The 23,319-nt window shown below is 49.7% G+C and overlaps 9 protein-coding genes across 12 annotated transcripts; 5 read left to right on the top strand and 4 right to left on the bottom strand.

The window, feature by feature from the left end:
- Nucleotides 1–3: 3 nt before the first annotated feature.
- H257_09401 lies at nt 4–1,776 on the bottom strand. 2 transcript variants are annotated; one of them, XM_009835607.1, is made up of 4 exons: nt 909–1,776; nt 747–784; nt 482–646; nt 138–425 (listed from the first exon to the last, which is right to left on the bottom strand). In XM_009835607.1, exons 1-4 carry the CDS (start codon nt 1,743–1,745, stop codon nt 218–220), a joined length of 1,248 nt encoding a protein of 415 aa, XP_009833909.1. In that variant the 5' UTR covers nt 1,746–1,776; the 3' UTR covers nt 138–217. The 2 variants fall into 2 exon arrangements, with proteins under 2 accessions (XP_009833910.1, XP_009833909.1); XM_009835608.1 differs by having other exon boundaries at nt 4–646.
- A 185-nt stretch (nt 1,777–1,961) lies between these two features.
- On the bottom strand, nt 1,962–3,828 carry H257_09400 (hypothetical protein). Its single transcript, XM_009835606.1, has one exon. It carries the CDS (start codon nt 3,573–3,575, stop codon nt 2,091–2,093), a length of 1,485 nt encoding a protein of 494 aa, XP_009833908.1. The 5' UTR covers nt 3,576–3,828; the 3' UTR covers nt 1,962–2,090.
- A 1,115-nt stretch (nt 3,829–4,943) lies between these two features.
- On the top strand, nt 4,944–6,410 carry H257_09399 (hypothetical protein). Its single transcript, XM_009835605.1, has 3 exons — nt 4,944–5,709; nt 5,769–5,846; nt 5,920–6,410. The coding sequence occupies exons 1-3, from the start codon at nt 4,969–4,971 to the stop codon at nt 6,322–6,324; spliced, it is 1,224 nt and encodes a 407-aa protein (XP_009833907.1). The 5' UTR covers nt 4,944–4,968; the 3' UTR covers nt 6,325–6,410.
- A 1,574-nt stretch (nt 6,411–7,984) lies between these two features.
- On the bottom strand, nt 7,985–12,287 carry H257_09397. 2 transcript variants are annotated; one of them, XM_009835602.1, is made up of 10 exons: nt 12,218–12,287; nt 11,716–12,162; nt 11,581–11,671; nt 11,172–11,528; nt 10,376–10,496; nt 10,104–10,318; nt 9,658–10,038; nt 9,451–9,552; nt 8,830–8,997; nt 7,985–8,783 (listed from the first exon to the last, which is right to left on the bottom strand). In XM_009835602.1, the coding sequence occupies exons 1-10, from the start codon at nt 12,280–12,282 to the stop codon at nt 8,631–8,633; spliced, it is 2,100 nt and encodes a 699-aa protein (XP_009833904.1). In that variant the 5' UTR covers nt 12,283–12,287; the 3' UTR covers nt 7,985–8,630. The 2 variants fall into 2 exon arrangements, with proteins under 2 accessions (XP_009833904.1, XP_009833905.1); XM_009835603.1 differs by having other exon boundaries at nt 7,985–8,997.
- On the top strand, nt 8,040–8,387 carry H257_09398 (hypothetical protein; the record flags this gene model as incomplete). The annotated part of the gene is made up of 1 exon (XM_009835604.1): nt 8,040–8,387. One exon carries the CDS (start codon nt 8,040–8,042, stop codon nt 8,385–8,387), a length of 348 nt encoding a protein of 115 aa, XP_009833906.1.
- A 197-nt stretch (nt 12,288–12,484) lies between the features above and the next one.
- On the top strand, nt 12,485–13,895 carry H257_09396 (hypothetical protein). Its single transcript, XM_009835601.1, has 6 exons — nt 12,485–12,557; nt 12,605–12,856; nt 12,914–13,034; nt 13,093–13,347; nt 13,408–13,561; nt 13,608–13,895. Exons 1-6 carry the CDS (start codon nt 12,500–12,502, stop codon nt 13,749–13,751), a joined length of 984 nt encoding a protein of 327 aa, XP_009833903.1. The 5' UTR covers nt 12,485–12,499; the 3' UTR covers nt 13,752–13,895.
- Nucleotides 13,896–15,945: 2,050 nt separating this feature from the next.
- Nucleotides 15,946–17,709, top strand: H257_09395 (hypothetical protein). The gene has a single exon (XM_009835600.1). The coding sequence runs from the start codon at nt 16,046–16,048 to the stop codon at nt 17,321–17,323; it is 1,278 nt and encodes a 425-aa protein (XP_009833902.1). The 5' UTR covers nt 15,946–16,045; the 3' UTR covers nt 17,324–17,709.
- Nucleotides 17,710–20,081: 2,372 nt separating this feature from the next.
- On the top strand, nt 20,082–21,346 carry H257_09394. Of its 2 annotated transcripts, XM_009835598.1 has the most exons (8): nt 20,082–20,216; nt 20,276–20,328; nt 20,395–20,458; nt 20,517–20,651; nt 20,697–20,773; nt 20,834–20,963; nt 21,008–21,051; nt 21,170–21,346. In XM_009835598.1, the coding sequence occupies exons 1-8, from the start codon at nt 20,103–20,105 to the stop codon at nt 21,261–21,263; spliced, it is 711 nt and encodes a 236-aa protein (XP_009833900.1). In that variant the 5' UTR covers nt 20,082–20,102; the 3' UTR covers nt 21,264–21,346. The 2 variants fall into 2 exon arrangements, with proteins under 2 accessions (XP_009833900.1, XP_009833901.1); XM_009835599.1 differs by having other exon boundaries at nt 20,834–21,051.
- A 411-nt stretch (nt 21,347–21,757) lies between these two features.
- On the bottom strand, nt 21,758–21,992 carry H257_09393 (hypothetical protein; the record flags this gene model as incomplete). Its single annotated transcript, XM_009835597.1, has 2 exons — nt 21,758–21,813; nt 21,869–21,992. 2 exons carry the CDS (start codon nt 21,990–21,992, stop codon nt 21,758–21,760), a joined length of 180 nt encoding a protein of 59 aa, XP_009833899.1.
- Between the last annotated feature and the right edge of the window lie 1,327 nt (nt 21,993–23,319).

Below are 23,319 nucleotides of genomic sequence, written 5' to 3'. Positions count from 1 at the left end.
CAGCCCATCCAGGGCCGCCACCACGAGCGTTGCTCGACATGACCGTTCTGATGTACTGTATGTACGGTATATGGGCAGCATGCTCATACTATGTGCATTAAACCTAGTATTGCCGAGTCGATCGATGCTCCTGTATTCAACAGGTACCATGAAACCCCATTTTAAAGCTATTTAGTCAACGGACGCTGGCTAAACATGATTCAAATATCGCGAGACTTTATGACGAGTCTGGAGCAGTCCCCAATGGACATGCGAGGGCAGTAGCAATGGCGTTGTCAAAGGCAGCGGCGTTCTGGGTGAACATGCCAATCATGTACTCGGACATGGCGCCGGCTTGGATGGACTGGGACGGCGCGAGCGGCGGCGTCTGACAGGTCAAGATCGACAGCTTCGTGCCGTTGTCGCCCCACGGCTCCACCACCACCCTGTCACAGGACCAAAAAAATGATATATCCGAATCAGACATGTCACGATGACAGACCAGCCACTTTGGTTGTCTTGGAGGTGCTGAGAATCATGCGGCAACAACACGTCGTCTAGAATCGACCGATACACAATAACCACACGATTCGACGAGACAAATCGCTTGGACGCGAGCCGACCATCCACGGCGGGAAGGTCCGGTTGCGGCAAGGTCGCGGAAAACCTATGGATGACGTTACCCTGGGCACCATTGCATGATGATTATGCATGCTCCACTATCAAAAAATACCCGAAGATATGTATATTCACAGTACATCCTCTACCTCGTGTACATCATGTCGTCCCCAAAGGCTTCCACGCGCTACATAACCCCAAACAAACTCCATCGTGGGGACATGTTCACTTTGCCATTTGAGACAGGGCATGTCGAAGTATCCAATTGATTACGTGATCATACGAAGACGGATGTTATGGACTGGACGAACCTCGGACACGTACTGATTCGCAAACTCGATTTTGACTTTGACCGACACCATGTCCCACAACACGTCGGCCACAGTCGTGAATGGTGCCGACCACGTCGAGCATTGCACGAAATGGACGACGAGCACATCATGGTACAAGCTTCCGCTCCGCACAAACGCCTTCTTGACCGCCGCGCCGGGAGCGGCCATCGCGGTGGCAGCGTAGACGTCATTGCGTATCCACTGCGACTCCATGGCGGCGAATTGGTGATCCAGCAGTCGCTTCATGGCGTCGCGGCGGCCGGACGACCCCAATTTGGCCAGCTTCCACTCAGCCAAGTCGCCCGAACTATTCGAAGGAAACACGGCCAGCCGCGGCTTCTTGCTAAAGATGCGGTGCAGCGCGGCCACCACCTTGATCTGCTCATCCAGAGCTTCCTTCAAGCGCGCATTTTCCTGGAGCACGCGCTGAGCTTCGTGTGCTTGGTCCTTGGCGCGTTGCGCCCAAATGGAAGGAGGCGGCACGGCCGCCGCATTGAGCGCGTCGATTTGCGCCACGAGCTCGTCGTGCTTGGCGCGGAGGTACTCCAGCTCGTCCTTCATGTATACGCGATTCCTTCTTCCTCTTTTCCCAGATGATGATGCAGGTTCATCGGCGCTGCGGCTCGATTTGGCTGCACCTGAGGACGATGCCGATGGTGGCGATGGTGTCGAGGTCTCAACGGGGCCTGGCGTGGGGTTTTCAATAGCTGAAGCGGCGACGGCTGCACTCGGCAAGAAGATTTCTTCGCACAAACTGCCATCATCCAGCAAGAACTCGTCCAGCAATGCCAAGTCGGCGTCAACGCTGTTGTCCATGTTACTCTCAAACTAATTATCCGGATCGTGCATCCCTCATCCGGTTAACTACCCATGTACGTTTGTCAAAATATACTTATACGTCTTAGACGGACAAATGGCGTTAACTAAAAGTTCACCACTCGTCAAATCCCCACATTGCACTAAAAGGCATCAGCTTGAATACCAAAATTCACACATCGAACTCGGTAGCTAGCTAGCCACTCAGTTGGACTTGTAACATTCCTGCCATGCATTACGTCACCATCACATTCTTTACACAAATAAGTCAACGGCAACCCCTTGCTAAGTCGTGGCTCGAGCTACGTTAGCTACAAAAGCCAACTCACTTTCAGCTGCAGGTCATCAACTTCCCCACGACGACTGCGACCGATCGCTCGACGACTTGTCGCTCGACCTTTCGCCACTCGAGTGCTGGGAGAACCGCCGACCATGCAGCGGCGCTTGGTCATAGGAGGTGGAGGACTGCTGGAGGTGCCGCGTGGAGGCTGCCGTGTGTTGAAACAGCACAATGTCATCGACGGCACCCCCCGATCGATCAGAGTGTGGCAGCATCTCGGACGACACGCACGTGGACCGCATGGACAAGTGATGTCGAGGGTCCATGATCAAGTTGATCGGTTTCTCGTCTGAGCTCGACAGACTCGTGGCGGCCATCTTTGCATGCATGGCAGACAGCGCCCCGTCGAAGCCCGCCACGGACGACGCCGCCGCCGCCGGCAGGTACTCGGCCGCGCCTTCGTCGGCATCTCCGCACACGCGCCGGCCACACGGACGGCAAGTGGCCACGGACTTCTTGGTCGTGGGTTCGTCCGACTGCAGAACCCCCATAGCGTCGGTCGGGACGTTCTCCGTGCATTTTGAGCAAATCGAGTGGCCACAAAGGCGGCAGTGGTGGCGTCTTGTGAACGTCCCAAACGTTTTGTAGCACAGGTAGCAGTACTCGTTGAACATCCACAGGGTTTGGGGGACCAGCACGACGAGCTCCGTCCGGAGGGACGCTAGTGCTGACTGCGCGAGGCGCTGCTGCCAGATGGACATGCCGTTCGTGGTCGTAGATCGAGCCGATTCATCTTGTTGTTGGCCAAACTGGAGCACCACGGATACGCGACACTGCGTTGGGTCTAGCGCTTCCACGACAATGCCAGACGTGACCATCGCCACTCGACGGTGCGAGTCGTGCGACGAGGACGACTTACCGCCGCTGCCGCCACTGCCGTGGGACGCCGTCTCGTCCTTGTCCGACTCGTCGTCGTCCAACCCGGGCACGACCACGGATTCCCACACCTGGACCCCCACCTGACACGCTTGGAGCGGCACGACCACTAGTCCTTGGTCCCTGTTCTTTTTCTCTTTCTCCTGGCCTGGCAACCGGCCAAAGGTCATGGTCGTCGCGGCAAACGTCATGTCGTACGTCGTGTTGTCTTCGCGACGCAGGACCAAGTAATTCACGGATACGTGGTCACTCTTGCTGTCGCAGTGCAAATGCATGCCGTCCACAAACGACTGGCGAAAGTACCGGTAAAAATGCAGACGAAAGTCGTGGCTGCTGCGTGCCATGCCTGCCATCGACGCCATCACGGCGGACGCGGGTCGGCGCAGCGTCATCGTCGCCTTCACGCGGCACGTCCACGCTGCCGGGTCGTCGGACACGTCGATGCCGTCCACGTGCTTGAGAAAGCGAAATCGACTCGTGGGAGGCGTGTACATTAACGCATGCGCTTTGGCGTGGGTGAGCTTGACGTGCTGCAGGTACTCGTCACGGCCCAGCGGCTCCATGGACAACCGTTTGCATCGCCTCAAAAACGGCGTGTCGGGGGTCTTGTTCATAGGGTATGTATCTCTTGAATGTGCTGACAGGAGTTTGGCAACAGCTACACTCAACCGAAATCAGACCAGGACGGGACTGGCTGGGACACCTCAAATGCCACTGTGGGGTGGCCGCACCAGTCGATTGGTGAGGACTTTGGCATTTGCACACCATGAACCGGAATGAACGAAGGGCGACATATGGCATACTGGAAAAGCAATCCCATCCATCCCCAAGGGACAGTACGTACTTTGATGCTTGATTCATGGACACGTGAGTACGGTACATCGAACGGTGGCTGTTCATGTCACGATAGATTATTCGCTTACAACAATTTACAATTTTTACGGACCCGCGAGGACCGAGTTCGACTACGGGTAGAGTTTGCCTCGGGCGACAGTCAACACAATAAGTACTTAATGGTAATCAAATATCACACCACAGTCTACTCTGGACCAATTACACAGTTATCGCTTTCAAAAAACGAGTTTTTGTGATTGGTGAGGTATTGAACTATTTTGTGATTTCTGGTGGTGAGACATTCCGAGTGACTACAGTGGTTGAGGTGTTGAGTAAATTGACAGTATCGGGTGCTCACCCGATATGGTCGAAGAAGAACATAGAACGACTGCACTGTACAGGCAGCTTTCGACTGTGAGCAATTATATCTACAACGTCCAACTAACTTTAAGCTTACGTAGTATTTGCGAGTAACTCTTAAGTTCTGAGGTTGGTTCTGGACCATCGCGTACACGTCTGCATTTTCAAGAATTTCTCGTGACGGAATCTCTTGCCAATATTTCGCGCGATTATATAGGAACTCATTTTCATTTGTCAATACAATTGTAGGGCTACTGTACAGGATTGCGATCTGTCCTCGACGTAAAAATGACTGGGTGTGTGTGACACATACTGTACTGTATCATTGATTAACATAAAAAAGCATAAGTTAGTGAAGGTGCAGAACTGTAATTGACCATTGCGTTCCCCCCTATAGCAGTTCCATCGACTCACCACATCATGCCCTTTCGGGTCAGAAATGATATAACCAACCTGCCCAGGCATGCCTCTCAACGATACTTCAGCATACTTTGAAATAAGCTGCAAAGGCTGTCCCGCGAAATATCTCGTCAAATTACATACTATATTATATTACACAGGATATGAATTTATACAGTAAATATACCCAAGCGTCCATGTCGTATTTCATGCCTACCCCACCAAGGCGCCAGCCAGCACAGTCGTGCTAAACCATGGCACCTTGTATGTACGTTCACCATTTGCCATTCTGGTGTGGCGTCGACGGTTTTCACATGTACAACTTGAACGTACAGTGTTATCCGGAATTTTGCGGATAAATGGCGCAAAACTCACGCAACTCTTGGCATTTCGATGCCAATGAAATAAATACCAATGTCAACGACATCCGTAGTCTCTGCAAAGACAACCACCACCGGCCATGCATGCGGCCATTGCGGCCAAGTCGGCGACAAATGGATGCGCTGCAGCCTTTGCCTTACCACGTACTACTGCAGTCGACAGTGTCAGGTTCAGGCGTGGAAGCAAGGGCACAAGTTGGCTTGCACCAAGTCTTCGTCCACCACCTGCACACCAGCGGCGCCGTCATCGCATGAACAACCCACCGCTGGCATCGTGTACCCTCTGCCGTTCGTACGAGACTCGAGTCGATTCTACGATCAAATCACGGCCTCGCACAGCGCCGACCTGATGGACCACGGGTTTACGGTCATCGACAACTTTCTCGGGGGTGGGTGGGCCCATGCCCTGCTGGCCGAGCTTCAATTCCTCGTCAAGAAGAACCTCCTCGTGCCAAACAAGACGCAGTTCCCGTCCACTACGACCCCCGGCGCGGTCGCGCAGTATGAAAAGCCGCACATCTTCGAAGCCGACCTCCACAACCACTCCGTGCGAACCCAAGTGCCTGAATTCAACGCGCTCTTCCATCAAGACGACCTCCTGCTCGCGTTGGCTCAGCACACGAACCTGCCGCTGATACCCGGCACCCACGGCAAGACGCTCAAGGTGCAGTTCAACGAGGGTCAAGGCGGGTGCTTTCCCTGCCACTACGACAACCCCGGTCGCCCCAACAAGCGACGGCTCACTTGCTTGCTGTACCTCAATCCGTCTTGGAAGGTTCGTGACAAATGTATGCTATGGATGATATGCATGCATGCCATGACGTGGCGGCATAGGATGGCGACGGCGGCGAAATTCAATTCTACCCGTTTGTCCACACCCCAGTCGTAGTAGCCCCTCGCATGGATCGGCTGGTAGGTTCAACCCCCACACTATTTCTGTGTTTACTAAACACACTATGTAATAATGTATGTTTTTTACTTGCAGGTGGTGTTTTCCAGCGATCGCGTGCTGCACCGGGTGTTGCCGTCGCACGCACGTCGGTACTGCTTGACCGTTTGGATTGACAGCCACGATGTCAATACAGACCAACATGCATCGCTCAGCGTCGCGCCGACGGACCTTGCGGACTGGCCCGCTTTTGTTACCAAGCTGGCCAAGTCCCCTGTGCAGCGCCTGCTGTCGCGCGGAGTGTATGCCGAGGAATACCTCGAGTCTCTCACCCAATGCATGGCGAATGACGCCCCGGAAGGGTTCACGGAGATGATGCATGCGCATCATGCACATTTGACTCGGATGAAAGCCAACGCACCGCTGCAATCGCTGGTGGACAGACTCCGCGACTACAAACGGACCATCGAAGCAACGAACCCCTCTGCAATTTTCCTGTAGAAAGGTAGTAGAATTGAAGGTTTTCCAAAGACTTCAAAGTACGAACAGTAGTCGACGTAAGACAATCATATATGATTTCCACGGTAGTACTGTACTGGTAATGGTTTTGGTGGTGACTGTGCCTTGCATACAGGAACAACATCAACGTGTGTCAACATCCATCCTGGTGTGGTTTATATGCGATACAAAGTTACGAATGGATGGTATTCCATCACTTGTTCTCTCGTGGCGTATTTTATGTACAAACTGTACATGTGTATTCTTGCTACGTTCGTGGCTGAACATTCGAACCGGAACACTTTGCAGAGAGAGTTCGGTGCTTGATCGTTCGTTCGTGTGCGCGACAAATATCTCCCCTTGCGTCGTTCCAGTCACAACGAGCTACTTCTGGAGTACTAAGCTACTTCAGAACACCCTCCCAGTGTTCTCTCTCTACCTACTGTAAGGTTAGCTCGGTGGATTTGATGTTGATTGCCACCTTGTCATCTTTGCCGTCTCGTCATACTGTATTACCGAAAACATACACTTGTTTTGGTGTGCATTTGGGTTTGCGTTATCGTAGTATTTTGTGTACGACATACTCTGGAGTACTATTTATACGTATGCAATATCCGGACCCCAACTATGACGTGCCTATTAATAACTGGAAGTCAGGAACAACACGTAATCCTTACGTAACTAATGTACTACTACGTAGTAAGTAGTATTGTGTGTTCTGCTCAAAATTTCCACTGGCGGTTGGTTGAATAAACCGCTGAACAATCGCCGGACCTTCGAAATTTCATATAAAACTAAGTTGAAGAGGTATCTTTGTGTCTGCATACTTCAATAAATCTTTTTAGCCAATCAAATCTCAACTTTCATTCTTTGTAGCCAATCATACTTCTTTGCTCGATTAGTTGGCGATTTCATCAATCCCCCAAATAGGCAAATTTGACTGAAAAGCACAATACTAACGTTAGGAGTATAGTACTACGTACTATTAATAGTAAGTACTGTAGTTAACTTAGTAGTATCCCATCAATAACATGATGTATGATCAGCTTCAAATGAGGTGAATGACGACTGCGACGCGATAACTTCGGTGGCCATTTTTTCGAATGCACATTCAACTCACAGTCAAGCTGGTTACAACCAAACGGCACGGTCAGGCCTATTCTTGTTGGACAACACCACAATCGATGGCAATGGGGCATATCTGCCTACGCACATACCTCTCCTCCTCTTCCGAACGAGTACCGCCATGCCATTTGCAAGCTAAATACTAACATAGTATACGTGATCGGTTGTTCGTTTCGTCCAACGTCAACGCGATGTCACGCCAACAAAATGCATCAGATCCTTCCAGGTTCAACCATTGGTCGTATCCAATCATGAGTCTGTATAAATAGAAACGACCCCCGCAGCGAATCAGACGTCTCCAAAGCATATTCATCTCCAATCAAATCGTCGAAACGCCAGCAGATCCCTCAAGAATTACCAAATGGGCGGCAGCATTCCACGCACGATCTTATCGAAATCGCGGCTTGTGATTGGCGGTTGATTAAAAAGGCCCATTTCGAGGATTGAATTGCATACAAACCCCAAGTCAGACGGTTTCGTGCCAAAAAAAATCGGCGCGAAGGTTACGTGGGACTGTGGCGTGCAAGTTTCGAATTTCGCGATAACCAAGAGCTAGCTAGCTGGCCAAGGTGGCAGAGTTGAATTCACGCTAGATGTGGCAAGCGTGTCGAGTGGCGATGCCCCGCGCTGGGCGGCAAGCAGGAAGCATCGTGGCTCGTCGGAGCAAGTGCAAGAACTGCAAGAAGATGTACCTCCTCAACACCAGCGTCTGCGCCAACACGTACTGTTCGTTGGACTGCCAAAGCAACTTTTTATACCTTGAGCATGTGAGCGGCAGGCTGCGGAGTTTCTTCGAAGAGGCCAAGCTGCAGCAACAACAGCATCGACACCATGCTTTGCCGGACTCAGACGTGTCGTGCGTGGAGCTGCCCCCGTGTCCACGCAAGCCACCGCCTACAACAACCACACACACCACATGGCTCAAGGCACGCAGCGACTAGCCATGTTCACCCTATTTACATTGCCACTGCTACCCACAAGACCGCGACACGTGTCCTAATCGTTCACCGCGAAAGCACCACCTCCCACGACCGTCGACCAGTAGTCGCAACCCAGCTACTCTGTATTTAAACACCCCGGGTACTCTTGTATGTTTGTCGTCAACATCCAGTTTGGTGAATATCCTTCAATTTATATAATATATGTATTTACAACCCAGACTCGACACATTGTATCATCAAGCATCACTTTCTGGGTGCGTGATGCCGCCGCGACACTGGCATGGCCGAGCTTTCTTCCTGCGTCAGCATGGTGAGCCGCAGCGTGTCCATCCTCTCATGCACATCATTCTCGTCATCGTTTTCGTCGTGATGCAGCTCTACCGCGCCTTCGTTCGCCTGCCTCGACGCATTAGCCATGTAGAAAGGTCCTTGTCCAACGTACCAAGTGCAACACGGCCGAGAAGATGCGGCAGATCTCGTAGCTGGACATATCTTGCACGACCTGGTCAAACCCCACGGGAGTGGCATCTTTGTGGGGGTGATGCTGTTGCTCCAGTTTGTGCACAATGGTCTGGGCGCTGGCTTTGATGTCAAACAGAGGGCGTCGGTCCTACACAAGTGTTATCAAAAAATAACGACATGAGCGAGTCATATATTGAAGTCATTCACTCAAGTTTATGATATTTTGCTCGTATATAATATTATATATATATATATTGTATTGTATTGTGTGTCCTACTCAAAACTATCTCCAGCGGTTGGTTGAATGAACCGACCAACAATCGCCGGACCTTCGAAATATGATAAAAACCATGTTTAAGAGGTACTAGTCCATCTTTTAGCCAATCATAACGCAACGTTCATTCATTTAGCCTAACAAAATCCTTTGTTTGATTTGTTGGCGATTTCAAGAATCCCATAAAATTGGCAAATTTGGGTGAAAATCACTATACTGTATAGATAGATATATATAGTCCAAAAAAGGCGTAAAAACAACACTATTACGTCACACAGTAAGGATCTTGTTGAAACACAGTGAACAAAGCATAAAGAGGAAGGCTACCTGGTCGTCCAACACAGGCGTGAGCTTGTGCTGCCAGTCCGCGACTAGTTTTGACATGGCCGTTTCCTTCATGTATTGCTCGGTGCCTCGCATGAATTGCTCCTACAAAAGATCCATTGTGTCACCATATCATTGTCACCATATAATAAACAACCAGCACGCAACACAGTGACCACCATCACCACTACAACCAATTCAAACACGTACAATGTGCTGTTTGCACAACGCTTCGTACGACATGGATGATGGTTGGGGGTGCTGGGGACTGCCTTGCCTTGACTCGTTGGTTTCTTCGTTCCAGTCCAAGTTGCGTGCGATGGAGACCCCCCGCCCTTCGTCGTCGCCCTCGTCACCAGACGGACTAGTACCCGACAACGTGCCTGGGCGGATCTTCTTGACCGTCGGCACGTCATGCGCCATCTCGTCGTCGTCCTCTTCGTCGTCGTAGTTGTAGCCATCTTCAAACTCAATACCACCATCACCGTCGTCCATCTTGTCAACGTTTGCTATATCTTTGGCTTCATCTGCCTTGATATGACCTTTTAGCTTGACTCCAAACTGCCACGCACTGGCGCGAGGGTTCTGTAGCTAAATTGAATGGGGACATGAGAGAATGCATCCACCCATGTAGATAGATAGATATACAGTCGTACGTTGGCAAAACACTTTGCGTATTCGACGGTCAAGGGCGTTGATGGTGTAGCAGTGAACAGTTTGAACGGTTTCGAGAGCAACTGATGGCGCAGGCGGTCCAGCCGTGTCGTCGTACGAGGAAGCTGTGGGGCTTCGGGTATATAAATCGGATCGATTGCCCTTGCAGCTAGGTTGAACTTGGCCATACTCGGCAGGCGCACGCGATATGTCGAACCTACCCACCCATACAATGTATGTCCATGTGTTCCTACTTTGTTCAAGGTACATATACCTTTTTGAAAGGGTTTCACGATGCAATCTGTGGCATCGTACGCATCCAACAACGTCCATGGATCGTCCTTGTCGTCGTCCATGTCGATTTCGTGGCGTTGGACAAGGTCATATCGAGATATCTAATGGCCATCGAGTCATCGAGTTTTAGAGCATCCTCACTTGACGTGATAAGTACACTGGCAATCCCAATCCTCATATCAAGTCTACAAGTATAAGAAGAAACGGCCACGGGACTTGTATATGTCGCTTTGATCTGCATATTGCCATGTAAAATGTGAATACAATGATATCATTCGATATTGTGCATTTCACCTAAATATGGACTTGAGAGTGTCATTTCGCCAAATAGCTTTCGAATCTCGTTAATCCTATTTAATCTTGTACGCACTATACTATACAACGATTAGTATATATGGTTTTGCCCAGTGCAGAGGGGTCAAACTTTGGATTGGCAGAAATTCGACACGACGTGATTTGATTGGCTAAGGCGGTTCGTTAATCGATTCTCGTAAGACATTATGCAAAACACGTGCCCTCTCAATCTCACTACGAATGGAGCATATAATATATATATATATATATATATATATACATTGCCTATAATTCAATATAATATCTAATTAATGATAGGAGTATTTAATTGCATTGTTCAAATTGAATTGCATGGTGCAAAGGTACGACAAATATAGTAGATACACCGAGCAACAGAATGCACCATATATGTCCTGTATGCGTCCACGGCTCACTATGAATGGAGCATATATATATATATATACTTTGAAGTATATATTTACCTCGGTACTTTGGATAGGTCGAGAAGGGGACAAACGGTGATGGTCTTCCTTGGCAGTGGTCCCTTCTTCATATTTGCCTTGCATTCCATTCCCTTCGTTCAAGTCGGCATCATTCCAACCAAAGTCGGGGAGGTTGGCAAGATCGCCTTCATCTGTTTCATGCTGCGTATTAAACTCTTGCGAGAGCCGGACGCTGGTGCTGGTGGTGTCGCTGTCCTCTTCGCGGACTGGCGTGAGTACCGCCAGCCGTGGCGGCGCCAATGACGTGGCAGCAGCAGCAGCAAGTGGCAACGAAGCTGTGTCCCTTGGATACCCCAGCAGATCCTTGCTGCTGTCGTCCAAGTACAACGCCCCAGTCTGCACTCATTCTCACAAAAGGACTTGTTTGATATACCACAGCAAAACATACCTCTGGGTCGATGCGGCACGACTTGAGCTTTAAACTTTCGCCCGAGTCATGGTCTGTCGACACAAACGACCCCATCATGACCATCGACGCCCTGGAACGCATGAGAGTCTAGGAATAACGTATAAGGCTTCGTACTGGAACGTCTTGGTGGTGGTGGACTTGTCGCGGCGCTTCTGCAGCGTCACGTTCGGCGCGGGCAGGTCGATCTTGGAACTTTCCTCGACATGGGTGCGCACGGTCCAGTTGATTTGGTTCGCTTCGACCCGCATGTCTGCCATCGTCAGTGTCGTGTCGTCACCATGGACCGCCGTCGAAGTGGCTTTGCCCTGGTTGGTCTTTTGTTTCTTGGTGGCTTGCTTGCCGCTTGCTCGGGACGGGTCACGCACGTCCGTGGATTGCAAGTGCGCCAACGTCTCCAGCACCAACGTGTACAAGTGCTCGACCTTCTTGCTATACAGCGCACTGGATTGCTGCACGAGAAGCGCGGCCTGCGCAAAGTTGACGAGGACACTCTCGTCAACGTTGATCAATTGAAGATACTCCTCCAGTTCACTTGCCAAATCCAACTCGACACTCAGCTCTCTATGAGCGCCACATTATGACTGCCTTCACATATAAGGACATGCATTTAGTTTACCGTAATGGGTCCAGGAGTTGACTTAACGTTCCGCCGCCGTCTCCAGACGAAGCCGTGAAGTCCATCCTGGTAAATCCCTGTTTGCCGCGAAGGTGGTATCGTATCCGGACGATTCAAATCTCGTCGTGGTTATCCGGAGGAATATGTGTTCTTATTGACGAATCCACGCCCTTTATTCGTAGTACTACACACTGATTTGCTATAATAATTTTATCTGAACGAATCAAAGATGTCTATTCAAATAAAGCGCTCTAATTGGCTAATACAGTCAGAACCGACGGCATGCAAGTCGCAGCGAAGCCGAAGGTGCTTGTCACCCGGCACGTGCCTTACATCCTGGGTACGTCAAAACTTCTAGGCATGGCTCATGGACGACATGTGCCCCAGAACAACTCAAACTCGCCAACGTCGATGTCGATGTCTTCGAGCGGCAAGACATCGCCATGCCGCGCGAGCAGCTCCTTCGTCGGATCAAAGCGTGCACTGGGGTGTTGTGCATGTTGACCGATCGGATCGACAGCGACGTACTAGGTGCTGCCGGATCGTCTTTGAAAGTCGTATCCACGATGTCGGTCGGCTACAACCACATCGACGTGGCAGCCTGCCGTGCCAAGTACGTAGCAGTCGGCATCACGCCAGGCAAGACTTCATCCTTCCCCGTGCCATCTTGCTCTCACGCGTATCATGTGTCCGCAGGAGTATTGGACACTTCGACGGCAGAAACGGCATTGGCATTGACGTTAGCCGCCAAGCGACATGTCGTCACGAGTGTCGACAGCGCCAAGCGCGGCGAATGGGGCGTGTGGCAGCCATTTCAGTACCCATTCTCTCTAGTAGCCCCACTTTAGTATTACTAAGCACAATCGAACGTGTAGATATTGTGGCACCGACGTGGAAGGCAGCACGGTGGGCATCGTAGGGCTCGGCCGCATCGGAGCCAAGTACGCTGCCATGATGCGCCTGGCATTCCGCTGTCGTATCTTGTACACGGGGCCTCGCCCCAAACCCGACTTGGCCGCCCCTTTGGACGCCACGTTCTGCTCCATGGACGACCTCTTGGCTGCCAGCGACATTGTGAGCGTGCACTGTCCGCTGAACGCACAAACACAGCACCTTTTCAATGCAACTGCGTAAGCTAGTGCTCCCCTCGTAGTTTGTTTTGCAGTGGTGTGTTTAACATATGTGGACAGGTTTGGCAAAATGAAGGCGAATGCTGTGCTTGTCAACACCAGTCGAGGCCCAGTGGTCGACCAAGAGGCGTTGTACGATGCTCTGGTGGCGCGGCAGCTAGCGGCGGCAGGTTTGGACGTCACAGACCCGGAACCCCTTCCTGTGGACCACAAGGTAACACGGCCAACCTGAACGATAGTTTGACTAAGTATGGTGGTAGTTGTTTACGCTACCAAACTGTACGATTTTCCCCCATATTGGGTCGGCAACCATCAAAACGCGGCAGGCCATGGCTGACATTGCCGTTCAAAACGTTCTCGCAGGGGTGCTGGGTCAGCCGTTGCCCCATGCTGTTGATGTGTAAGACTGAACTGTACATGGGACTGATGTGTGCTTTTTCACGTAACTAAAGACAAACCAGAGATTTTTGTCTCATGCAGGTGTCCCGGAGTACTTATGCAGCGTTTAGAAACCAGTTCTATTGTTGTTTATTAATACTACTACGGACTAGTAATAATATTAATAGTATACTGTTAATAGTACTACAGTATTAATACATTTATACTACGTAGTACAGTACTACTTACTATACGTAATTATTTCACTTGTTTTTATTATAGCAGCTAACATTAGGGGGTACCATTGTACTAGTACTAGTAAGTGCATCACCAGTGGTTAGTACTCGGAGTAATAGCTATCGCTAACCACTGGTGATATCCCCGGGAATAGCAACACAAGGGGTCCGGGGGTTCCGAGGTTACAAGGCTACAGTAACGTTAACGTTATAACTGGTCCTTTTGAAGGGGAATGATTACGAACAGTACACTTGAGCATCGTGAAACTGCTGGTCTCAGGGAAGTTATTCACGACTCCCTGCACTGCTGGACAGTTGGAATGTGCGAGTTCGCGGAGCCGAGTGGTGCCCCGACCGAGTTTCTCAAAAGCACTGGGTAGTACCTTGGTAAGTGCGCCGACTTGGACACGGACGTTATCTCCTTACAAGGGGGCCCGCTGCATGTATTTCCTTCGTTGTCGTCAAGTACTTCACCCACTTGGAGAGGCCAAATTGGTGGCAGTGAAAGATGGAACATGTTTGGACACCTTTCGTCGCCCTTGTTCTTGATGATTACCGTAGTACAGTATATTGTCGCTACGTACATACCCGTCGTGTGAAGCTCCAGCAAGGTGTTGTCACACGTCACCCAGTTTCACATGCTGAACCATGCGTTCCATGACTGGATAACCTTAATACTCACTCGTAGTATAAACCGTGGTTCAAGTAAGGCCATTGGCACAAATGACTGGCAAACACACGCATGCATTATGTCGACAACGACTTCAAATCTGAAAGAGAATTGACGACAACGTCAACAGTAACGGGGAAACCAACGCTCGATGGACTCGCCAACATGGTACATTCGAAGTTAGTGGTAGGATGACCAGCGAAACAAACACACAGCATTCGAACTTGCATGCGCATCTGATTTCGATGGCAAAAATGTGAAACTGGAATAATTCCCTCACGGCAACAAGTCCACTGTTGCTTACGTAATCATTTCCCTTAAAAAATACCAGTACCGATAACCTCGGAACCCTGGGACCCCTGGTATTACTATTCCCCGGGTTAAGTTACATGTCAGGGGTTAGCGATAGCTACTGTAACCACTGAGATGCTCGTAACCCCTAGCTGAAATGTGTTGTATTGGATTACACTGCATTTAACTATTACATAATAAGAACAAGTGAAAGATTATGGAAGCAACAGTGGAACTATTGCTCTCAGGGAATTCCTGTGTGAAACAGACATGTATCGAACACGTACGAAACAAACCATTTAAACGTGGCTGCTTCGTGGCCACAAAAACACGTTACCAGTTGTAATAGAATGAATACATCAGTTTTCTCATTGACAGCGAGGGCAAGATTAAAAGTGAGGAGTACTACGTCATACTTCTACCTGTCACGAAGGACTTACTTCATACAGCATGAGGTACAGTTTATCACAGCTAACAACGCATCAGCCAGCATATTGATTGGTGCACTGTCCCATGCCATTGAATCGTCTGTGGCCTTCACATTCATTGCTTGATCGTATATCCATCCACCTTCATTTTCCTTGTTGGCGGGACGTACGAAACGTATTCAACACGTTTGTTTACGTTAGAAAACGTCACTTTCACCTGGGTTGTGAGAGCCAGAAATTTTTGAATGCGCTTCCGCGATCTGATTGGCTAGAAGGGCCAGGAGAGTCTGGAATTATATAAATTTCGAAATATTTATATACTCTGGCGAAAGATACAAATCATTGCATACAAACTGCTCATAATAAAATAAATATTGCAATGCCCTAAGAGATTCTTATTTGACACACTATGTTCAGTTACTCACCGACGCCCCCGCCAATGGTTCCTGTCGTACGTTGATCGTACAAATCGTACAATCAACGTACATTGAACTCAATTCAATTGCCCAAACTATGTTACAAAAACGTACATTCGAATGATCTAGTACGTTCAACGTACATATCCCAACCTAACAAGGCAAGCCAGATTTCAATTGCCGTGGCAGCACACCCAGCGCTATCGCCGTTCGCACGATTGACACCAATCCCGTCGTTGCCATTCCCTCTAATCTCTCAGTCGACGAATCCTTAACGCTATGGGCGGTGGAACAGCAGATTCGCTGGACATTGACTCGGAGACCGAGAAGCCCCCCAAAGGTTGCCACTCCCCTGTAACATCGGACCACGACGACTGCAACTCGTGCGAAGATGGCGTGCCATGCAACAACGGCTCATTCAACGACAAGCCGCGGCAAGAGTTTGTGTGCCCTGTGGAAGGTTGTCATCGAGTGTTTTGCTCATCCAGCAACCTTGGGCGCCACGTGAAGGCTCACTCTGGCCTCAAGCCGTACGCGTGCGAGAAATGTTCCAAACGATTTGGTCGCGCATTTACGCTGGCGCGCCACCAGATCACCCACACAGGGGCCAAGCCGTATCATTGTGAGATCTGCCACAAGGGGTTCAACACGTCGGGAAATCTCTGTCGCCATCGACATATCCACGAGAAGGAGAAAGTGGTCGACGCGTTGCCTGGTGCATGTGACAAGAAACGCAAGATTCCGATGAAGGACGAGGATGGTCATGTGGCGAAGAAGCTCGAGGCGTCCCCGTTGCCGTCCCCTACGAACCACTCCCGTGCCGCCGCTGCCTCCTTCGCTCCGATCGCTGACGTCCCTCCGACGAACATGAAGCTCGAACCCGCCCTGTCGGTCGAGTCTACAATGGTCGACGATCTCGTCAACAAGCTGTATTTGGCTGTGGGGGATGAAGGCGACGACTGCTTGGACCCAATTCAGGTGTCGGGGGACCACGACACGGACACGGAGAGCTTGATCTCGGACGTGTTTTCCGACTTTGAGCTGGACCTGGATGCTTCCGCTCCTCCGAGCACGTTGAACCCGGCGCAAGTCGTGTACTCGACCTGCATGCAAATGGAGAACGCATTGAAGCATGGCAGCGTGACCGAGCTCCCGCTCCTGGCCCAGCAAGCCACGCAAGCCGCCGAAATGGAGATGCAAGACGTGTGCCAGAAGTACGAAGACGCCGGCCGCCGCTTTGGCGCCATGTGTCAAGTGGCCGCCCCCACCGTGACCTCAGCCATGTGCCGCCGCCTGGTGTTTCTCGAGTCCGAGAAGAACTGCGCGTCTCGCCTGGTCGAGCGCTCCCGCCGCCTCGTGGAGCAAACATGCCATCTATGCGGCGTCGAAGATGTAGAAACCGCGCGATCCATCATGTTGGAAGTCGTGTGTGCGTCGCAGGATGCCGCCGGTTGCATGATCAATGCGTCGGAAGCCAACTTGTCGGAACTGATGCTGCATCAAGCTGCCGCGCAAGAAGCGTCATATATGATGGTTGGACGTGCCATGCCCATGTAGAGAAGAACGATAGCGTATGGTGCTGCAGTAGTACTTCAGTAGTAGTCGTACGTAGCCAGGAACATCAACAAGCATGTATTTATCACTTGCGACTTGTCATACCCAGGTTCAAAGATGATGATCTTGAAGCTGGAAAACATACGTGCGACATGGGTTGTCAGGTGTCGTTGTTCTCGTGGGTAGTGCCGATATCTCGCGTATTTCTGTGCGAAATCGCCCTGTTTCTTTGGCTGCGCGTCCAGATTCAGACCAGGCTCGAGTACTTATACCTGAAGGACCGATCCACGGCACGGAAGTCGAAAGGGTGGTACGGAGCACACTGTTTGTACTGGTTATGTACAGTACAGTGGCGACGTTGCTGCTGCACGACTCCTTGGAAACCAAACGGCATACTGTACATTGGTGGCAGGGAGTATGTACTTCCTACGAAGTACCCGGAGTACCGGTAGTAGTAACCTATAAAAAATGTACTGCCTCTGTCCAAAGATGATAACAGTCCTAAATTCGGCAGAACTATCTATCTGGTTTTCAGTATATGATGTAGATGTTTGAATCTGAAAACAAAAATACAAATTGGTTGGATATCCCACGATGACTAGGGATACTTATGATATGACGCAAGAATATTTTGCGCGTATTCTATGATATTTCCTACTCGTGCCATGACCTTGACATTCACACGCCCAAAGAGGCTACAAAGTTCACCTCCTCCTTGAGTCAAGTGATACAGTGACTACAGTATGTCTATCCCTCTACACCCTCAACGACACTCGACTTCGACTGTTTGGCTCTGGAGCTAATGGTAGTCGACTGCGCACCACTGTAACTCCAGTGCCAAAGGGTCGATTCAGCCGTTAAGCGGCAATTTATTCTAGATCACTCGAACGTTCATGACGATCGAGTGATCTTGAATGTATTACCGGTTCATATGTGCGTTCAACATGGTCGTACTCGGTGTGTGTCATCGACCTTTGCAAAGCCAACAGAAGTACAGCAAAGGGCGTTAATGATAGCAGCCCAGCCAATGCCCTGCGAGGTTTCTGTGGGCCTGGTTAGAACAATGGCAGGCTCATGTCCATCGTTCTGAACCCTGGCGCACAGCAAGCGCGCTGGATGATGGCCCGCCGCCGGCCGGCGCGTAATTTCGACTCCAAGCTTCCTACTGGGTCTGCTTTCGCTGCGGAACACATTACCGTATGACGTCAAGAGCTCTGTACTAACGTTAGTTGTCATTTCGACGCCAACTAAGTACGCCACGTATAGGACCAGTTTACACCCTAAGCTTAACGCGGTGCCAACTGCTGCGATTGCACGACATTACCATGTCAATTGCCAAAATATGGTCATCGGAAATTATCAACTTGGATTTTGTATTGAATTTTGACATTGTCGCTTTGGCGAAGTTTGACATAAAAAATCAGTTTACGTCACATTACTCCATTCACCAGCTAATTCGACGAGAGTTTAGATGACGTGCACCATAACACCGATTGACCAACAAATTAGTCGAGGTGAAAGAGCATAATATGAGCATTCAATCTTTCAACATCGCAGAGTGGAGGTTATATTATTTAACGTACAATTTATGTACTACTGTAGTATTAATGTAGTTAAACCCAAAAACCAAATACGTTAAATACCAATTTCATGCGTTTTATCACTGCAGTCGGAGGTTAAAGGTCCCAACTGCCTCCAGATATTATATACGGATAAGAGTCACATACAAAAATCAAGATACATCTCAGCGGCACCTATGGTCAAATATCCAAACGCCCAAGTAAAATACCGCTAGGTTAAATATCTATTTCTGGACCAATTCATCACCAAATTTGAATTTGAGACGTAGAATTTCTTCACCACATTAAGATCTGTCGAGTTTACGTCTCAATTTGCTGAAATTTGAAGTAATGAATATGAAATAGAAGTCAGAAAATTTTGTGAAAAGTTGGTAGTTTATAGATGACATGAACCATAACAGGAAGATAGATTATTTTGCGCCACCACCAAAGTTATCTTTTCGCAAGATCAGAAAAACTAGATAACTATAACGGCAAAATAAATAATCGAATCCCAATGACAGGATAATTCTCAATAGTTCGAACTCATAACAATGTATTCGGATGTAACCATAGACTGACAACGACAAAGCAATATTGCTCCACCCCCCAAATGCCGCCTCTCGTATCTCCTCTCCTATTGTGGGTCACCTCGACCTCGAAAAAGACCAAATTTTGAGCCAATCAGCAGCGTCATGAGTGATGGTCAGTTTTGAGTGCGATCGCACTTTGGCTTGGACTGAAATCCTTGAATGTAATGCTATCTGTTCGAAATACACTTACAACACGTTAATTGCGTGAATCCCGCCCGATTCAATTGTACGAACTTCAAGATCTTTGAGATATTTAAGATATTCGAATAAGCTATTATTTCTCAAGTGCCTAATAATTTGTTACAGTATATTTTTTCGCCACGAAGAAAGATATCTTTTTCATCCTCCGGAAAAGATAAGTAATCTAGCAACCTACTGGTTGAGAATACGTAAAAGATAGATATTTGAGTACCCCTGCATGGTGGAGCCATGCATGAGATGCCTCACAGTCAACTCTCTGTCCGTTGCCTTATCGGACCGGAATAAATGAACTATCAGTCGGTTAATCCTTTTTAAATGAAGTATTTATTAAATGATCTCTATCAAGGTTTGAAGGATTTTCTGAGTATATAAAATATGATAGTATATAGATTGCTAAAGGACAATTCTGCATTTTGAACCCGGCCAATTATGGCGGCGCCCGTCCCGTCACCGTCACAGAGCAGCTATACCACACCGAGTCCCAAGAAACACGCCGCGTCGAGCTTCATTGCCGATTGCTCAGCCAGGCTTCATTTGGGTCATGTAGGTGCATTATCCATGACGCCATCACTGGATATGGGTGTTCACTTGTAGCTTTGTAGGTCCCGACCTCCACAGCCATGGTGTTGGCTCATCGCTACTTCGCAACACACGCGTACATTCGTCCGCCTCTAAATATGCTTTTCGTCTCATCTCACCGATTCAATGCATGTACCAACAGGGCACCGCACTCGTTCCCACAACATGTTGACATTGGTGCAGCGTGCATCTTCTTGGCCACCAAGGTGCGTCCTTGAGGTGCACCACCATCCTACTCGTGTTCTCAACCATATGGGACGTTAGATCACAGAGAAGCCACGGAAGCTGCGGGATGTGATGAACGTCGCGTACTGTGTCGCCCACAACGTCAACACGCCCGTGTCCACCGGGCACGAGTACTCGGCCTTCAAGGAGCGGCTGCTGGACGCCGAGCAACATGTACGCCTGACAAGATAGATTCTCTCCCCTTCATGACACTTCTAGGTTCTTCGAGCCATTCGATTCGACATGGATGTGCCGTTGCCGTACCAGCATCTGCTCAACCTCGCCAAGCTGCTCCAGTATTGACACATTGCCTTCCATCTTCACGTCCTCCTGGCGTCAACGAATATACCTCGTAGAGTATCCCGCGTGGTGGTTCAGATCGCATTGACCCTCGCAAGCGACCTCTTTTACAGCGCCCGAGCATTGGAGTACCCTCCCCACGTGATCGCTGCCTCGAGCATCTACCTAGCAATGGACCTCCTGCAGGTACATTAGTTATTTCGTAAGTTATGACTGGGGATCGATCCTAGATTCCAAATAAACCCATTCGGTGGTGGCATCATGTCGACACCAGGTAAGACTTGAGCTTCGACGTCTATAGTGTCGGGGGCGTCGTTCGTTTTGTGTTGGATAATACTCTAATATGTCTCCAGCAGTACTTAGAAAAAGTATTTTATGGTGGTGTTGTGTAGTGACGACGACCTGGACGCGATCCGATCTGAATTTGTGGCCCTGTATGCCGCCATCTTGCCATCGTCACACATATCGTCACCACCACGCGCATGAACGTTTGTCTCATCGTCGTCGCCACCATCGCGACAGGGACCTACCTGTAATAACATATATACACGACAGACACAGTTTACAACATTTAGGCTCGATTTATTAGGGGTATCAAAGGACGCAATGTGTTAACAATACAATAATCAACTTGTACTGTATCAAAAGTACCGGTAAGTTCGATGGATTAACGTTAACAGCTAACTGTAAGGTACATCGACGATCATTAGGCGATCTGTCGAGCCTGGTCGACTACAGTGTCGATCTGAATATGGCGCGTGAACCGAATTCTCGATAGCGACAGTCGAATGGGCCAAAGGTAGCTTTGCACGGAGATCCGACTGCCTTCGCGCCACGCGATGTACAGTGTACGCTGTGATGGTTCGTCCATTCATGCCCACATGGGAAGATATCCCCATGTGACCCGGGGACGGGCGCGTGGGTGTCCTTGACAACTCAAACGTCGTCCACACCGGGATGAAGGTGTCCGGCAAATATATCTAGGATCCGTTGTCAAGTTCGGGCAAGTGACAGACAAACACGAGCGTAAGGCGATCTAATGCAAGAGATGGAGTCAAGATGGATCGGCGATGGTTGGTTCATCGACGCACCCGACTGCTGGTCGTGCAAGACCTCTTCGAGTTTGATGACGTGCGGTTGCAGCGACAGCCGCCGCAGGGCCTGGATCTCGCGCAGGTTGTTGACCTGGTCGATGCTTTCAAAGTGGTTTTTCATGCACTTGATGGGCCCTCTAATTAGTGTGCAGCTGGCGACGTAGACAACTACACTTCAACTTCACCCAGCCAATCAGAGGCGGCGGCGAACACAACCCATCCAAAATTAATATCTTCGAGTTACTATTGGTTGGACGATTTTTTATTAAAAATACGATGAATGATGGTACGTACGAACCATCACTGCGTTCACAGGCGAGGAGTGGACTTCACTACACTCCTCAAGACGGGCGACGTCAGCACCCCTGTGCAAAAGCACCTTGTGAACGTCTACTCGACTCTCGCGACGACAATCCTCGTCGCATCCATCGGCGTGGTGGCGGATGTATGGTACGGCCTTGCCTGTGCGATCTCCCGTCTCGGCGTTATCGGGCTGCTTTTGTACCTCTGCTCCATTGATCGCAACGATACTCCCAAGTGTATAAGCGTACTCTACGACATCGCCTTTGCGACAGGTGTCAACATTGGCCCCCTTGTCTCCGTTGTCCACTGCATCAACCCCATCTGGTCGCCACGGCCCTGTAAGTCCCCGTAACGTTATATGAATGACTTGAATGTGCTCTTACATTTTTTGGTTATGTCTAGTTTTGGGACGTATGTCGTCTTCGGTTGCTTCACCTACAGCGCCTGTTGAAGTTCCGTATGTTGATGGTAACGGAATCATCTGGATACCGCAACTTGAACCCTGGATGACAATGTTTATCACCAGGACAGCATTGCACACTTACATCATTGCATCAGAAACGAAGATGCAGCGGCCATCAAGGGCATTGGCGCTAGGTCACCTTCAAGTGCGTAGGCAGAAGAGAACAACAGGATATATGTGTTGAAGTAGTTCATTAGCTTAACACTCCTTAATCACTTTCCGATTTCCTATCTTGTTCGTAAGTCGCTCGCTAACGCAAGCCGCCTGCTCCCAAGCCCCAAGTCGCATCCCATCAATTCAACAGGTTATGAGCCCAACCCCTACGTAAGGCAAAACCAACATGAAGGAAGACCCATGACGACACCCAACGCCATGAATCTCAACGAGCACAATTACCGTGACTGGAAGACATACTTCCAAGGCCGCCTCATGGCCAAAGGGATCCTTGACCAACTCACGGCACGCCCGAGGAACCCGCCCGACCTCGACGATCAAAGGCTTTTGGAATTCTTATCGAGACGATCGAGGCAGGGCAGTATCGTCACGTGGAAGGCGCGGCCAACGTCAAGACGGCGTACGAGGCCTTGGCCATCCACCACCGACCTACAACAAAGATCGATCGAATCCAAGTCGCCATGGAATGGGCGCGGCTGTCATGGGATATGCGCCAAGAAACATTACC

Source organism: Aphanomyces astaci (assembly GCF_000520075.1).
Source record: "Aphanomyces astaci strain APO3 unplaced genomic scaffold supercont1.23, whole genome shotgun sequence".
NCBI classification, from domain to species: domain Eukaryota; phylum Oomycota; class Saprolegniomycetes; order Saprolegniales; family Verrucalvaceae; genus Aphanomyces; species Aphanomyces astaci.
Note: the sequence above shows the minus strand (reverse complement) of the source record. Positions and strands in the feature narration are given on the sequence as shown.